Below are 18,203 nucleotides of genomic sequence, written 5' to 3'. Positions count from 1 at the left end.
TGCAATGAAGCTATGCTTAAGGGAGATATGCGCAACAAAGTTGAGCACATAGCAAACACACAGATAGCTGAGCTGAGATTGTCCCTCCTTGTCGAGTTGAATCGAGGCCCCACCTGCACACGAGGTGTCACAGCAAGTTATCAAATTTATCTTACCCTCGATCGCCATTGCTAGTTGTGATTTTATCATCGGTAGTATGCCTATCCTATTCTTGTTAAAAAAACTTCTTGATTGTCTTTTAAAAAGGAGAGTTACACACAAAGCTTTGTCATGTTTTTGCTTTTGAATTTCCCTTGAATATTGGTTTTGTAATGTAGGATGAAGTGTTTATCCCCTACAAACCTTTGTTACAAACCTACCAAATAAACGGTCTTCTATTGATAGAGTTTGGATTAAAACTTTATTTATGCACTATCTTTATTAAATCTTCTATTGACAAAAAGGGAGTGTAAATACTACGAAATTTCAGCCCATGTACAACGGAGCACCTTTCCAATTTTTGAAAGGTATATTTGTTTTTTCTCTTTAATCTATAGTCTCTTTTTTCCTTTTCTCTCTCTCTCTCTCTCTCTCTCTCTCTCTCATAACCTTTCTATCACCCAAGTGTGGTAGATTGGTTATGCCATTTCCCTCTTGAATAACAGGTATGGAGTTCAACTCTTCTCGTAGGATAGATCTTTATGGTCTCTTGGTATAGTTTTCTACGAAGTTAAAATTCTCTTCTTCTCGAGTGTGTGTGTGTGTGTGTGTGTGTGTGTGTGTGTGCGCGCGCTAATAAGAAGATGAAAACGGTATAACCTTTCTATCACCCAAGTGTGGTAGACTAGTTATGCCATTTCCCTCTTGAATAATAGGTCTTGAGTTCAACTCTCCTCGTCGGATAGATCTTTAAGGTCTCTTGAGATAGTTTCCTACGATGTTGAAATTCTCTTCTTCTCGGATGTGTGTGTGTGTTTGTGAGTGTGTGTGTGCACGTGCACGCTAATAAGAAGAGGAAAATTGTATAACCTTTCTATCACCCAAGTGTGGTAGATTGGTTATGCCATTTCCCTCTTGAATAACAGGTCTTTAGTTCAACTCTCCTCATCGGATAGATCTTTAAGGGCTCTTGGGATAGTTTCCTACGATGTTAAAATTCTCTTCTTCTCGTGTGTGTGTGTGTGTGCGCGCGCGCGCACGCTAATAAGAAGAGGAAAGTGGTATAACCTTTCTATCACCCAAGTGTGGTAGATTGGTTATGCCATTTCCCTCTTGAATAATAGGTCTTGAGTTCAACTCTTTTCGTCCCGGATAGATTTTTAAGGTCTCTTGGGATAGTTTCCTACGACGTTAAAATTCTCTTCTTCTCGGGTGCATGTGTGTGTGTGTGTGCGCACACACCTTTCTATCACCCAAGTGTGGTAGATTGGTTATGCCATTTTCCTCTTGAATAACAGGTCATGAGTTCAACTCTCCTTGTCGGATACATCTTTAAGGTCTCTTGGGATAGTTTCCTACGACATTAAAGTTCTCCGCTTCTCGGGGGGCGCGAGGGGGGGGGGGGGGGGGGGATGTGTGTGTGTGTGTGCACGTGCGTGCGCGCTAATAAGAAGAGGAAACTGGTATAACCTTTCTATCACCCAAGTGCGGTATATTGGTTATGCCATTTCCCTCTTGAATAACAGGTCTTGGAATTCAACTCTCCTCATCGGATAGATCTTTAAGGCCTCTTGGGATAGTTTCCTATGACGTTTAAAATCTCTTCTTCTCGAGTGTGTGTGTGTGTGTGTGCACACACACACACACACACACTAATAATAAGAGGAAAATGGTATAACCTTTCTATCACTCAAGTGTGGTAGATTGGTTATGCCATTTACCTCTTGAATAACAGGTCTGAGGTCAACTCTCCTTATCGGATAGATCTTTAAGGTCTCTTGAGATAGTTTCCTACGACATTAAAATTCTCTTCTTCTCGTGTGCGTGTGTGTGTGTGTGCGCGCGCGCGCTAATAAGAAGAGGAAAATGGTATAACCTTTCTATCACCCAAGTGTGGTAGATTGGTTATGCCATTTCCCTCTTGAATAACAGGTCTTGGAGTTCAACTCTCTTCGTCGGATAGAGCTTTAAGGTCTCTTGGGATAGTTTCCTACGATGTTAAAATTCTCTTCCTCTCGGGCGTATGTGTGCATGTGCGCGCGCTAATAAGAAGAGGAAAATGGTATAACCTTTCTATCAGCCAAGTGTGGTAGATTGGTTATGCCATTTCCCTCTTGAATGAGACAGGTCTTGAGTTCAACTCTCTTCGTCGGATAGATCTTTAAAGTCTCTTGGGATAGTTTGCTACGACGTTAAAATTCTCTTCTTCTCGGGTGTGTGTGTGTGTGTGTGTGTGCACGCGCACGCTAATAAGAAGAGGAAAATGGTGCAACGTTTTATCACCTAACTGTGGTAGATTGGTTACTCCATTTCCCTCTTGAATAACAGGTTTTGAGTTGAACTCTCGTGGTCGTATAGATCTTTAAGGTCTCTGGGGATAGTTTCCTAGGACGTTAAAATCCTCTTATTCTTCCTGTGCCAACGTCACGCCTTGTTCACTTTCAAACAACACCCTAAACATGTTTAGTTGAATAGTTTGAGATCTCCTTGATACATCTCCCTAACATATCTAGGCCTCGTGATTTCATCACTTGTTTTCATACACACGAACGCTGCTGCTTTGAGCTTGCTGTTCATGGCGCACGGCATTGCATGCCAGAAGATCGTTGGCTCTTATGTGGGCACTCCCAGTGACATTTGTTCTTCGAGCAATGCTGGAAACCTTTATAGAGGACAGCTGCCGCTATTTTCAAAGGCACAGGCTATGGCCAGGGAAAGCCATTGTGGGTATGTCGTACCATCAATGAATAAAGAGAGCTGCAACTTTTTTACAAAGCAGAAATTCAAGACTCAGAGAGTACCTGTAAGGTTAGTGGACGGCATGAAAACACAGAATGCACGAAGACTTAACATCGAAGCGGCTAGAAGGGAGCCCATCTCGCAAGCACAGCGGAATGCCGAGCTCGAAGAGGAGGCAAAGAAGATTGATCTTGCGCCTCACAAGCTCTTGGAAAGGGGAGAGCCTGGTACCATGCAGGGCATCATTAAGGATGTGATTCCAGTAGGCTACTTTATTACTCTTCCTAATGGGAAAGATGGGTACCTGCCTGCCCTTGATTTAGGGTTCACAGGGGGCATTATCATTCTAGAGCGCCTTTTCAAAGTAGGGCAAGAGCTTACAGTACGTGTCGTGCGGCGAGGAGGAGGCGGTAGAGAGATACTTTCAATGAAGAAACCAGAATTTGCACCAAATACAGACCCGAAGTTCATTTTCAGTGAAAGAGGTGGGTTTGGGAAGAGCAGTAGCACTTCAAAGGTTGGGCAATGAGTCATTTCCAGCCTGCCAGATATAAAGGTAGCTCTTCCCTATTTATGGTGCAAAGTGTTGGAGTTATTTTGCTATTCCTTCAGGTGCTGGATGTTAAAGAGGTTGTATGAGAGAGGCTAGGTTTTCTGTAAACTAGACTTACCTCTATTTGTCCTTTGTCCCTCTTGGGCTATAATGGAAGATGTACTTGCTTCTAGCAAGCTCTTTGATGTTAGCACCTAGATACCCAGGCTTCAGGACACTCTAAACACATGTATATTGAAGCTTCTTGTAATGGCTGGATCCTAAAGTAATGGCTATCGTTTTCACGAATGCCCTCAAATTTTGTGACTTATTTGCAGTTACCAATTGCTTATGCGCACATCATCTCATGCTTGTGCACGCGCGCACACTCACACACACACACACACACATATTCACTTCCCCCACACACACATGCACAACCCAGTACAGGGTTGTTATAGTATGTGATCGATACGGAATTCTCATTAAAGTGGATGTACTCATTTGGTTTTTCAACACCTCAGGCAATTCTATACGTGCAATTAGAGGTAGATTATTTACAAGACTTGCTTTCCATTTTGACAGCTTTTCCATATTAGGTGCGAGTGATAGTCGGCGTGTGAAATGTTGACCTCTTTCTACGATGGCTTTGTCTCACATAGTACCTATGAAGATATATTTATGAGAGGGTTACTTGGGCTCTCGACTTTCTGATGAGAAAAACAGTCGAAGACCTTAACATATTGGCAACCTCCAATGTTATAGGCAATCCTCGGATTTTACTTTCTCAGGCATATGTTGAAGATTTATCAGAGCTTCTTCTCATGTAGGTGTTAGAGTTTGGCATCTCTCTCAGTTCGTCCAGTCGGTCCGTATCTTCCGGGGATAGGTGATAGTGAGGGAGGGCTGTTTTGTGGATGTACCTGGCTGGAGCGAGGGAGTTTCTGAGGTTGAGTCACGTGTAGCCATGTCCGAGACCAGGTTTCGGCTCCTTTCTGTGGCTGGTTTGCCTCCTACAGTGTCCAGGTATTTTTCTCTTCGCCTGGCAGATTTTTTCCTTGCGGCCGTAGCGGCCTGCTTTCCTCATTCCCCCCATTTCCCATATTTTAGCCCTTTTCATTTCTCATATCGTGGGCGGATGGGTGTGGGTCAGCTAGTCTTGAGGGGTCTATATATAGACTTGGGGGGGTGGGCAGTGGGTCACCTTATGTGTGCTCATAAGATGCCACTGAGGACAGTCCTTTAGGGCACCTTAAGGCTTAGGGCAGCCCTATAGATGGGAACAGCTTGGCATTTTTCCTTGGAAGCAGCCAAGTGTTTTTGGGTGTAGCTGCAAGTTGCATTTTGGGCAGCCCCTTGATGAGAATGGGCTTTAGGCTATAAACCTACCCTTAGGACATTCATATGACATGACACCGTCAAGGTCGGGAGTCAAGAGGCAGGCCATCATGGCCATCCATTGAGAGCACTTTCCTGAGCATATTCTGTCTGCATTTTAGGTGCATTTGTTGAATTCCAAAATCAGCCCCATGAGTTAACGGTAGCCGCCTCTTGCTTATGCTCTAGTGTGTGTACTACACATTGCACTAGTCATACACAAAGTCTAGCTCTTGGCTATAAAGAGAGTCCCTTTGTACTCTCTTGATGCTAGTTCAATAATCAAATTCTACTTTCATATTCATCCTCGCTTGAGGTATGTGATTCTTAAGTTAATCATGAATGCTACTTTGCCTAATCTTCCATGGCTCCGTACCTAACGAAAGGTATCAAAACCTAATGAGGGTTAGGGTATTGCTAATCGATTAGGTCTAATCAGCATTTGTGTTGATGTACTTCTCTAATCAATGGGACATTAGCCAAGTGCAATTATTTTTTGGGTATTTAGTTCCATGAGCCACTAATAGCCTTGCTTGATTAAGCTTTAATCCATTCCATGGAAGTTTCCAAATGTTGTACGAATGCCCATATTGCACAAAAACGCCATACTCACAATCGTAATTTTGTTCCTACGATGGAACATGCCGTATTATATTAGGTATTCCTCAAGATTTTATTTTGAAATACACACTGTAGAATCTAAATCGTACAATATAAATTGTAATACATTGTAATTTTTTTGTATAAAACCCTACCGTATTTTACCGTATGATTGTCAGATGACAACCATGCTTCATTCTCTTAATTGAATCTATTGGAAGCATTGTTAGTGCTCAAGCAATTGAACTTGAGATTTGGGCTAACGCTTGGTGGATTAGCATCCTTCTTGTGCCTCCATTAGGTCAAGTTTTTAAGTTTTTGCATCATCAATTACTCTTTTATCAAAGCCCCAATTGCTTTAAGAATTTTGTGTGGGTATTGTGCTCATTAAGAGCTTTTGATTGAGCCCTCAAACCCTTGATTTAGATTTTCTTTAGATGACTCGATCAATTCTAGTCAATCTCACCTTGGTTGTGTGTGAGAGCCTCTGTTAACAAGAATCTTAGTCCTTCCCAACCAGGAAACCCACGAGGTGGCTTGGCTAGTGGAATTATCACTATTCTTGGTCAAGGATTCATGGGGTCAAACCCTCTTCCGATTTTGGAGGGCATCGAGTGGGCACATTTTATCAAGGCGGTAGATTGCAATGAAGTCCCATTTTGGGTCCAATGAGGATCTTTCTTGCTACCAAGACGCCACACTCCTTTTCAAATTGAGTGGAGAACTTGATGGGCTCCGCAAGCTTGGTTTCCCACATGCAGGCCCACAACCCAAAGCACTAACCATTCTACATCAAATATAGTTGCAAAGGGGGATATTCATCATCAAGCAAAGTTTCAAGGCCAAAAACCTTTTCTCATTAAGTATTTTCCACACATTTTCTCTCATTTAAGAATGTGTGCTCTATGCTCCCTCTGCTCAAGATCTGTTAGCACACGTGTTGCGAGAGTTGGTTATTTATATTGTGTGACATTCATGAAGAATTTAACGTTGTAGTCCTGTAAGGTGCAGCGGAATGAATGTTTGCGCTTTGCTCAAGATGAGTGGGTTTTCAGCGCGTCGTCGTCGACATCGTCGGCAAGTCCAAGCATTGTAGAGATTTGTGCAATCAATAGTAGACCGCTCTCGCCATAGGAAGTGGGGCCTTCGGAGGAGGGTTTTACAACGTCTCAGGTGTCGTATTCTCTGCACTATCTCTCAGTCTCGTACACTTGCATGCACAATGTCCATTCACTTTGTTTGTGATCATTGCACTCTCTCATTAAGGACGGAAGACTCTCCCTTCCATAAGAACAAAAGGAACCTTGAGCACAGTTCGGAGCACTCATCTTGAGCAAAGCGCAAACATTCATTTCGCTGCACCTTACAAGTCCTACTAGGAGCTTTGCCAAGCCAATATAACCACAATCATGTTTCTAGAGAAAAAGGAATGTGCACCTGCACTACAAAGTGTAATCAATTTTTTAGAAGCAGAAGAAAAAGATACATAGGAAAGCATGTTTCTAGAGAAAAAGGAATGTGCACCTGCACTACAAAGTGTAATCAATTTTTTACAAGCAGAAGAAAAAGATACATAGGAAAGAAGCACAATTAATTTCAAGGGAGAAGTCTACCTAGCCTCAACATCAAAGACCAAGTGACTTGGCACACGTGGAAAGCTTGGACACGTCTCACAAGTTGTTCAAGTTATGCATCTCAAGTGAATGCCGAGTGTGGTCCTATTCATTTACTTCATTTTAGGTATTTTTAATCTTTTTTAACATGAGAATAGGTTTGGACAATTTAGTTGAGAGGTGCCTCGTTGTAATAATCATCTAATTCATTTGCCGAGTGTGCTTGTTCGGTGAGTTTCTCTCTCTCTCTCTCTCTCTCTCGTGCATTCTCTCTATCTCTACGCTTCCGCAACGCCCACTTTGACATGGTATCAGAGCAAGTTGGCTCGTGATCATGGGAGACCTGCCCGAAGGAGAAGAGGAGTTCTAGCTCGGCAACGGCTTTGGAATCAGCAACCGTGATCATGTGGAGTAGGAGCGATTAGAAAGCTTAAAGAAGGCTATTTTCAACCGGATTGACACAATTTTCCTTGATCTCGAATGTATGATCATCGACGTCTAGACGGCTCCCCCATGTTCGAACGCTAGCGACAGACTTACTGGAGACAACTATGTTCATTGGAAATCAATCTTGCGATTGTGTTTTCTACACAAAGGCTTGTGGGACATTGTCAACGGCTCGGAGAAAAGACCTATCGATCTGGCAACAATAGGTGGACTCGACTTGTAGATGACAAGTTTCTTCAATCATGTGTTGTCACGTGCACATTGCTCTATGTGCACGTTCAGAGCCAGTTTTCCCCTTCTTTCTAGATAGGGATGTCTAGAATCCTAGGAGAATTAGTACCGGCAATTTTGTGAGCCTGTTTGCAGGACCTGCATGTTTGGACGAGTCCATTAGATTAGGTTTTCCAGTTTTGGAACCCTCTTGCATAAATGGTTTGTACACGTGTTTTGATAGGTGTTATTACACTATGATGGGCATCTAGTATGACGTGCATGTAGTTCTAGGTTAGATGAATCCAACGAGCCATTCCCCGCATCGATCGGATTCCCAGGTGGGGCAGATGTGCGACAGTTTCACCGGAAATTGGACCCCACTGACTCAATTCTAATAAATTTGGGTAAGTTGGTGGACACTTGCCCTACCTAAGGCCTAATAAGTACTTAACCTGCAAATTCACCTATAAAGGGGGACCTTCAGCCAGCGTTTGCATTCAGATTTTGCCAGCGCTAAGAGAAGGCCAGGTTCAGCCAGCATTTTCAGCAAAGACCAGCCAGCAGCGCTCTGCAGAATTCAGCCCTTGGCGCCGTGCGATTGCAGAATTCAGCCGTAGCGCTGTCCAAGAAGCAAAACAGGCCAGCGTTTTCTGTTTTCAGCACTTCCCTTCGCCGGAAAGGGGCTCGGATCAGCCCTTGCTTGTCTCCGGTTGTGGTCCGGTACTTCGGCAGCCCATTGAGTCCTCACCTCGGCCATTCCCTCGCCGTCATTGAGTTCCATTGCTGTCCATCTTCGGCATTGTCGAGATCTGCGTTTTCAGCCCTTCATTCCTCTCGCATCGGGAGTGCAAATCAGTCCCTTGGTGGCCATCCGCAATCCCACATCGAGAAGGATCCAAGGTGCATCAAATCAGCCCCGGAGATGCCTCTGAGAGAGAGAGAGAGAGAGAGAGAGAGAGAGAGAGAGAGAGAGAGAGAGAGAGTAGACCACAAACGCAAGATATGGTGAAGAGGGGGCGATCAACCCCCCATCACTACCATGAGCAGAAGACCCGTCACCCAATACACAATGATCAGATGTGGGTGGAAGTGGGTACCCCCCTGGCCCCATAAGTAGGTGCCCAAGGGGAGGTAGGGCAAGGCCCGATAAAAATCCCCATGTCCCAACAGAAAAATGATATATGGAAATATATGTGGACTCCCGGACAATAGTGGGCGGCTGGCCCCAAACTCGGGCCTTATGGTTATTTACGGGGGGAGTATTGTTGTTGTTACTCATGGCCCCAAACCCTTGTGGTTATTTGCGGGGGGAGTATTGTTGTTGTTACTCATGGCCCGGACCTGGATGGTAATTTACGAGGGGAGTACTAAGAAGTCTGAGTAGTGGTTGCTCTCAACACCTCCAAACGACGCATGCTCCGGTCTGGAGAGCGTTTGGCTTTAAAAGGCCTCTATATTTCATGGCCCGGATCATTTTAGGTTAATTGCAGGAGGAGTGCTGAGGGAGTCGTTGAACAGCTCATGGCGCATATTTGCAGGGGGAGTGCTCATCGACGATTGTATGTTTCTATGTCTTGTATGTGGCATTTGTGTTGCATTGTGATGTGCCAACCATTGAATATTCCTATTTGGATGAGATTGGTTGATAAAGTGATAGAATGTCCACGACCCAGACTTTCAAGATTTCTAACATGGAGTGAGAATATACTCCTAATTGGATAAGATTTTCTAGGTAAGTGATGGAAAGTCCATGACCCAAGATATCAAGAGTTCCAATATGGAATGAGAAGAAAATGATAACTTTGAGTGTTTGTTGTAGCGATTTGCCCAAGGACGCTTCTCTCACTCAAGGAACATGTAGGACCTGCCATTGTGCGAAGGACCGTGCACCTTGAGTGTAGGAAATGCAAACACTGTATACTAGGGGCTACAGTTGCGGTGCACGTGTTGACTTGGCAACTACCACGGGAGTTCGCAAGCATCGTGAGCCTACATTCGCAGCCACATCTGTTGCAAAGACGAGGATTCATCTAGAGCTTCCATCATACGGCAATCTAGTTGAAGCTCCAAGAGGAGCCTCTATCTTTGAGGAGTTACTTGGCGGTTTCATGAGACATCATACAGAGGACTTGCCATGGTTCGTGGGCATTCCAAAGGACATATCCATCTCCATCTCCCATTCGGCGTTTCTTTCGCCAATCTTTCCGCGTACATCCAGCCATTCGCTCTACGAGCATCCATCCGGTTTGCAGTTTGGTTCACACCATGTGAGTTGGGGCAGCAAAGGGTATTGTTGGCCGGTAACCAACAAGGGCATGTCGATCCAAGAGGCAAGTCCATTGTTTGCGAGTATATGCATCATCACCATCCTTGTGTTTTCGACATTTCCACATCACCCGGGGAGCCTCTCTCTCAAAAGTTGCAGTGGAGGACATCATGTAGAGGAACTTCATCGAAGACCATCTTATGGCGTGCATGGAGTTCGACACCGGTACCTCACCTTAAGCAGGAGGGGATGTCACGTGCACATGGCTCTGTGTGCCATGTCGACATGCTTCATCGACTTCCAAAGCCAAATTTCCCCTTCTTTCTAGATAGGGATGTCTAGAATCCTAGGAGGATTAGTACCGGCATTTTTGTGAGCCTGTTTCGCAGGACCTGCATGTCCGGACGAGTCCATTAGATTAGGTTTTCCAGCTCTGGAACCCTCTTGCATAAACGGTTTGTACACGCGTTTGGCCAGGTGTTATTACACTACGGTGGGCATCTGGCATGACGTGCATGTACTTCAAGGTTAGAGGAATCCAACAAACCATTCCTTGCATCGATCGGATTCCCGGGTGGGCAGATGTGCGACAATTTCACCCAAAACTAATCGACTCAATTCTAATAAATCAATTTATTGATTTATTGTTGTGTAAGTTGGTGGACACTTGCCCTACCTAAGGCCTAATAAGTACTTGACCTGCAAATTCACCTATAAAGGGGGACCTTCAGCCAGCGTTTGCATTCAGATTTTACCAGCGCTAAGAGAAGGCCAGTTTCAGCCAGTGTTTTCAGAAAAGACCAGTCAGCGTTTTTGACAGATATCAGCCTTGGCGTTTTCAGCAAAGACAAGCCAGCAGCGCTCTGCAGATTTCAGCCTTTGGTGCCGTGCGATTGCAGAATTCAGCCCTAGCGCTGTCCAAGCAGAAAAACAGGCGAGCGTTCTCTGTTTTCAGCACTTCCCTTCGCCGGAAAGTGGCTCGGATCAGCCCTCGCTTGTCTCCGGTACTTCGGCAGCCCATTGAGTCCTCACCTCAGCCATTCCCTCGCTGTCATTGAGTGCTCCATTGCTATCCATATTCGGCATTGTTGAGATCTGCGTTTTCAGCCCTTCATTCCTCTCACATCGGGAGTGTAAATCAGCCCCTTGGTGGCCATCCGCAACCCCACATCGAGAAGGATCCAAGGTGCATCAAATCAACCTCGGAGGTGCCTCTTCCCGACGAGTTACCGCGGCGATTGTCATCAATCGAGTCAGTGAAGTCTGCATTGAGGTATTGCATTGTGTGTTCATTCCATTTACGCAATCAAAAGCATATACCACATGGGCAACGGTGCGGGGGGCCCTTGAGAGGGTTGGTTGGGACCCCATCAGGTGTCACTCTTCTCTTCTCTCTCTTTCTCTTTCCCTCTACACATCTCTATTGCATTCTCTCAGCACCTTTCTTCAGGGGAAAGCTAAAGGAATCAACTAACGGCAAGGAAGAAGTAGAAGGATTTGTGGAAGTGTAAAAATAGATCTTCACCATTTCAAATCCGCTGCACTGATGTGTGTTCATTGCGAGGAATACGAGGCCATGTTTGCCGTTGTTCACTCACAAAAGGAATCTCTCCCAAAGTACAAACTTTAAAAACTGCCAGTGAGATGTGGACAAAGCTCGGAGATATGTTTGATCGAGACTCTGCGATGCGAGCGGTCGCTCTTCTTGGATTTTCGTTTCTATCAAGCTTGAAGCCGAGACTTGCGTGCAATCCTTTTTTTATGAAGACAAAGGTCATCCATGATCAACTCCTGTCTATGGAAAGTGCATCGACTAGCAGTCAGTTAGTTACTGCCACAAACTGCTGATGTGTCAAGCCATTGAAGACCCAGAGCGTAGGGTTCCTTGAGCCTAATGTGCAAATCCCGGCTGAGGGGCCCAAACCCTGGCGGAAGTAGAAGGAAAAGAAGGATTTACCAACTTGTAGATTCTTGCCGAGTGGCCTGAAGGTGATAAGGGGTTAAAATTAAAATCCTAAGCTAATCCAACTTATAGCGTCTCGTCCAATGGGGCTAAAATTATCAAAACCTGACACACGCACGCGTGCGCGCACACGCACACACACACACGTCACTTCTTAAATGGCTTACTTGCTAAATTGGTTCCCCGACTACTCATATGGTATTACACACTTGTGCCTTTGTTGTAGTATCACCGTGTCTTAACCATCCCCTCTTTGGATTGCCACCTACTGGGCGCATCACCTCTTCTTGTAGGTTCTCTTGGGCTAATACCATAGTGCATAAATAACTGATGATCTCAGTAGTGCTTGTCCCCTAATCATTTTCTTTCCCCCTTAGTGGGTGGCCCTCCCCTTAATTTTTTTAAAAGGAGCTGCATTTTTTGGCTCATTCTTGTGGTGCCTTGAAGTGTGACTCTTCTCCTATTCCTAGTGTAAATTCCCGAGGTGATTATTCACCCTGTTGAATTCTACTATGCGTGGCATTCATTCCTGCACGCCTCCAGTTGAGGTTTTTCTGCCATTCGTATTGCTGTTGGCCTGTCGACCTGCTCTGCAAACTCTCTCTTCCCCTAGCCTTCGCGCGGGCTCTGCTCAATCTTTCTATGCTGCTCCCCTACAGCATCAACCGAGCTGGACTGTAGCTCTACACTCTCTAGCTCTTGAAACCTCAGATTTTCTCCAGATTCCAGGCTGAATGCTTTGAAGGTGGTGGATAGTGATGGGCGCTATCCGTGTCACGTGACACATCCAACCCTGTGTCCGTGGACAAAGCTACAGCATAACAGGGTTCAGTCAGTCCAGATTAGAAGTGATCTGACACTTTTGTGAGTCTATTCGTAGACCGTGCATGCCTTGTCACTTTGTGTAGATGCATATCCTCTGGTTGCACACAACATGACCATCAGATTCCCATTAGAATCCATCAGAATTCTTCAGGGGAATTTTCCAGGTCATTTAGCCTATTTTACCTATTTTTGACATTTTTCACTTATTATTTTTAAGTGACTTTTGTTGGAAAGTAGGTAGGGCAAATTGAGTAAGTTTGTATATAAGCAAACTAGAGCTAGCACTATTTGGCAGAAGAGGCAACAGAAGCCAAGCTCAGCAGGCAACTTCTCAGCAAGACCAAGCCTTGGTGGTTTCCCTCCAAGCAAAGATCCCCATATCTGGCGCTTTCCAACAAGCACCATTGCCTAGTGTTTCCAGCATTTGCACTATCGCCAGCAATCCTCAGCATTGGCATTTTTGCATCAGATCCTCCCACAGCATTCCACAGGAGCTAGCGTTTTTGGTCACTATCAGCCTAGCGTTTTTGACAGAAGCTTTCCCTAGGGTTTTTGGATCCCATCATATGCAGCAATGCAGCGATTTTCAGCATCAGAAGACCATCAAGATCAGCCCTAAGAAGTAGCAGATTCGGCCCGGAAAAACCATCAGTTTTCAGCCATTAGGAGCCTCAGTTTTTAGCCCTAAAACTGCAGATTTTCAGCGTCAAAGACCCACAGAAAACAGCCCCCAAATGAGCATTTTTGGACCTGCAGCAGATTTCAGCCCTTAGGTCGGTCTCGTCCTCACCGTCGTCATCATCAACATAGCCTAGACTTGCATCAGTCTCATGCATACCATTTGTATTAGATTGTGCAATCATAAGTAGACCACTCTCGCCGACGAGAGTGGAGCCTTCGGAGGGTTTTACAACGTCTCTGTTGTCGTATCTCTCTTCTCTCTCTATCTCTCAGTCTCATACACTTTCATGCACAGTGTCCGTTCACTTTGTTTGTGATCATAGCATTCTCTCATTAAGAACGTGTGAGGTCCCCACCCCGCCATATCAAACAGCGGATCTGATGGGGAACCTCGTGGCCACTAGATCTATTGTGGAAGCAAACAAAGTGGTTGGGGGATAGCTAGCGGACGATCTCTCATCACAAAGTGAATCGAGCTCGAGCTTACTAGCAATGAGATCTAGCTCCACCTCGCAGGGGAAGCGTACTTAAGCTATCTAGCGATCCTAAGACTCACCTTCCAAGAGGAGAGAAACCCCGAGTGCCTTTTTCCCCATGTTTCAGAAGCACGTACTCTCGAGATTTCACCGCTCTAGGGGCAATGAGTATTACTAATATCGAAGTAGGCACTATGGGGACAGAGAGTTCCCGACCAATCGGGACCACCCATCTCGTAGGCATTGGCAACCTGAGCCAAGCCGTGACTTTCCACCCCCACACTCACACTTCCTTGTGTGACCTAATTACTACCACAAGGTTGTTCAACATAAACATTCCTTGTTTTAATTCCGAAGCACATTGTTCGTTAAGACAGCCCTTCAACCAGTATTGCAAACAACACCAAGACAGTATTCTAGTAAAAATTCTACTCAAACTTATTCATTAAAATCCAATGTTCTGGAGGTACAACATCCCCCCTCCAGCAAGAGTTTACTCCTCCCGTTGTCGCCTAGCTGCCCATACAACTAGGTATGTCCACCGCATAGAAAACACGACATGGACATTCCCACCGCTTAACCAGCAGACGTGGGTTCCCACCGCTTAACCAACAGACGTGGGTATCCACCGCTTAACCAGCAGACGTGGATTCAAGAGCCCTTAACCAGGAACTCTGCCCCCTGTGATCAGGAGGGGGTTCATGACTAATTCAACATTGGAAATAGAATAAACATGCCGAGCTAAATTTTCCCTAGCAGACATTCTTTCCTATTGCAAACAGTATATCCGTCAATCATTTCTTTTCTACTTTAGACTTTAATATACAAATGAATTCAATTGCCGAGGTTTCCGTCGGATTTCTCCAACATGTTTAGGGATATGTTCTTTCTTAGCTAATCGTATGCAATGTTAAATTAAACAACTTGAATAAAATTGTGACCTACCTCTTCCATTTCTTCTTCAATGGCCCGTGAGATGGCTGGTGCTTGTTCGTCCATGGGAGCTTTTTCTTTTCCATTTGTATTGCTCGTTCCCGCCTCGTGGTTGTGGGCACCACCGAAGCGAGTTCTCTTAACCGGGGCCATTTTACTTACTACTCTAAATGATAAACTTGAAGAAAAGAGCTAAAGTCCGAGAGCATCATAACAACCAAATGACAGATGTCACGAGAACGTGGCAGTTATTAACCATGTCACAGAGATGTGGCAATTGCTAACCTTGGTTGTTGGTTTCTTTCCAATGGGGTTTATTTTATTTGTTTAAGACCCTCTTTTTGAAGTAGCAAACGGTCGGACATTGTATGGCCAATGTGAACGGTAGATTCACCCGCAGACGGGAAGGGGTCGGCACTGGAATTCGTATGGTAAGAGGATGTCTAGGCTCAGAGCAAGATCATATAGGTCCCCCCGTCGCACTTAGCAAGTTGGTGGATACTAGGAAGTGAACTCAATTAAGGCGTAAAGTCAAGGTGGGACTTCCAACAAAAAGTATCCGACAGTTGGGCCACATTGCATTTTTGGATGCGGTCCCAATGAGGATAGATGGTCAGAAGACCAGTGGGAGCCCAACGGAAGCATCTCCTAAAATTTAGGGAACTGCTATTTTGGGCCACGAAATGTGTTCGCGTCATTACCTTCGGTATGACTAGGGGAACACTTTACAACTCTGCCGCGAAGTCAACTGACGCACCAGTTGAGATATTTTTAGCAGGGAAAGCCCAAACTCGGAAACTGGGCGACGTGTCAGCTTGTGAGCGATTCTGCCACTCTGGGAGGCAAAAACGAGCTGCATATCAACAAAGGGGGCGCCATTTTCAGCCACAGGCGGATTGCAACAGGTACAGAAGCTATGGAATGCTTACCTTGCCCTCTATGCACAGTATGGTGACGGGAGTGATGCCCCGCACGCTACATACTGCTCTCTTTCTCCCCTACGTGCAGTTATGTGATGCCCCACAAGAGGGCTACTCATTTGACTGATGTACAGTTGTGTGGGTTCATGCTTTTGTGCTGAGGCAAGAGCCTCCTTGAGCAGGAACAGGGGTAGCTAACTGCTGCTCCAAAGCAGGCACTGGTGAGGGTCATAACCTCACCGTACAGGTGCAAAATCAGCGCTGTGTATGCGCTGTAATTTGACTGTTTTTCAGCCATACGGACGCCAGGATCATTGGGAATCGTGCCCCACTGGCAAAGGACAATGAGGGGACTGTTTGGGGCTGAAAACAGGGCAAAAACCAGTAAATACAGCGTGCTGAATTTACTGTTTTTGGACAGGAATCAGAGGGTATACGACAGTGCAAGCGAGTTCCAGCAAGGGAATTGGTTTCGCGCAAGTTTTGGGGCTGTTATGCTGCCGAAATTTGGCCAAATCAAATGGTATCTAGGTGGATACACGTGAAGGATTCCGAGGACCTTACCTTGTAATTTACCCTCCTAAAGAATAAAGAAATACCGAAAGGGGCGCCAATTTTGGGGCCTACAGGTTGTCGGCGTCTGCTCGGAGCATTCTAGCTTCCGAGCCGTGTGTGAGTTGAAGTGTTAACTCCCGTCGCAGGTTCTCTTTGCAAAGTGCTATGTGTGTGTGTATAAAGTAAAGAATTTCGGGTGAAAGCCAACGCCTACCGCCCTACGGGCCGGTTTCATGGTTCCATTGCCGGGATATCAATCACTTTTTCCTCAAAGAGTGAGCCTGGATTGTTCAGGGTAAAGACACACAGTCCAAGAACGCGGGGATTACACTATGGCCGACAAGGGGAAGGGAATTATGGAAGAGGGTTCCTCTCCAAAGGACAGGCAGGAGATTCCTATGGTTTTTGAGATTGGCGAGAGCTCACGGCCACGTCAGTCTGTACCTCCTGTCAACGTGAATGTCCCTCCAGTAGTACAGGGCTTTATGACAGGGCAACTTGAGGATGATGCGTTTAAGACTCAGTTAGTTGCCGCGGTGAATGTCTTTTCGCAACTGGTGCAGAATCCGAGGTTTATGGAATTCTTACAAGCGCCACCAGTGCAACAGCAAAATAGGCAACCTACGCCGCGTACAGAGCTTGTTGAAGCTCAAGCCCAGGTACTTCATGAGGCGCAGGAGGAAAGGGAACACTCGCATGTTGCGGAGTCGGGGGCTCCAAAGCAGGTTCCTCCCGTGCTTGAACAGGTGGCTAGAACGCCTATTCCACAGGTTATGCCAGTTCAGCCCGCCACCTTTCAGAGCCAGCATGCTGTCTTGAATGGACAGGGAGCTGGATACCAGGCTATGCACTCAGTTTTTCCACCACCCACGGTACATCCTGGGTATTTCGGGGGTGGATCAGTGTTCCAAAGTATGGCTGGTTATGCGTCTGGAAGTCAGCCGTACATGCCAGGAACAGTGTTTGGGGGTATGCAAGGCATCATGCCAAACCCCATGTATGGTACTATCGGCATGCAGCAAGGTTTCCACGGCAACCAGGGCCAGTTTGGGGTGCCACAGGGTCATTTTGGCATGGCTGGTTTTTCTGGACAGCAGCCAGATATCGCACCTCTGACGCAAAATGTGAATGGCCAACATGTGCCGATCATGCCTAGTACAGTGCCCATGTTGCAGACCATCCCGTATGACAACTTGGGGGCACTAGAGAAGCCGAAGGCTTACAAAGAAGGTGGTGCAGCGGTAAAGTTCAGTACCTTCAGTGGTTTCGAGGATAAGACAAAGGCACTCACTTTCCTCCAGCAGTTTGATACAGCTTATGCGGGAGGGAATTTTACAGAGGCCTCGAAGGTCAGGAAAGCTGCCACTTTCTTAAAGGACAATGCGCTGACATGGTGGACGACATTGTTAATGCAAGGACAGGCACCCGCCACTTGGGTTTACTTCAAGCAAATGTTTGCATCTGCTTGGCTATCAAATGAATTTGAAGCCGATGTCTTGACAGATTGGCACCAGCTTACGGCAGCTTCGTGCAAGAGCTTGCTGGAGTACAATAGGAGGTTTTGTAAAGCATTACTCTCAGTGACCTCCTACAGATTTGTGCCACTGACAGAGCAGATAGAGAAGTATTGTTGTGGGTTGCCTAAAGGGCTTCGCGATTACTGTACAAAGAATAGAGTGGCTACCCTTACTCAGCTTATGGAAGTTGCGAACACTGGTCTTGCCCTGTTGAAAGGAGAGGACAGTGGATTTCCGAGCAGTGATAAAGGAGGGCAGCAAAAGAAAAATTCAGCGAAGAAGCCCTTTGTGAAGACGGCTCCTGATGCGTCACAGGGGTCAGAACAGGTCACCAAAGACAAGGATTCAGCCGGGACTTCTGGAGCGCAGGCAAAGAAACAGAAAAGGAAGCCTTTTGTGCGCAAGTCG

The 18,203-nt window shown here is 45.8% G+C and overlaps 1 protein-coding gene across 2 annotated transcripts in view; it reads left to right on the top strand.

Annotated features, from left to right (window-relative positions):
* Nucleotides 1-2,572: 2,572 nt before the first annotated feature.
* The window catches only part of LOC147423493 (uncharacterized), a 33,948-nt gene continuing 18,317 nt past the window's right edge, over nt 2,573-18,203 (top strand). Inside the window, exon 1 of one of the 2 annotated variants that reach the window (XR_015186527.1) lies at nt 2,573-3,433. Coding sequence is in view for 1 of the 2 variants with exons in the window: in XM_086500962.1 (XP_086357088.1) it covers nt 2,714-3,406 (693 nt within the window). In the remaining variant the exon portion in view is untranslated. The remainder of the gene's footprint in view (nt 3,434-18,203) is intronic. The other variant, XM_086500962.1, reaches the window with a different exon arrangement.

The sequence above is a fragment of the Adiantum capillus-veneris genome, chromosome 26, assembly GCF_014529385.1.
Source record: "Adiantum capillus-veneris isolate H3 chromosome 26, ASM1452938v2, whole genome shotgun sequence".
NCBI lineage: Eukaryota > Viridiplantae > Streptophyta > Polypodiopsida > Polypodiales > Pteridaceae > Adiantum > Adiantum capillus-veneris.
Note: the sequence above shows the minus strand (reverse complement) of the source record. Positions and strands in the feature narration are given on the sequence as shown.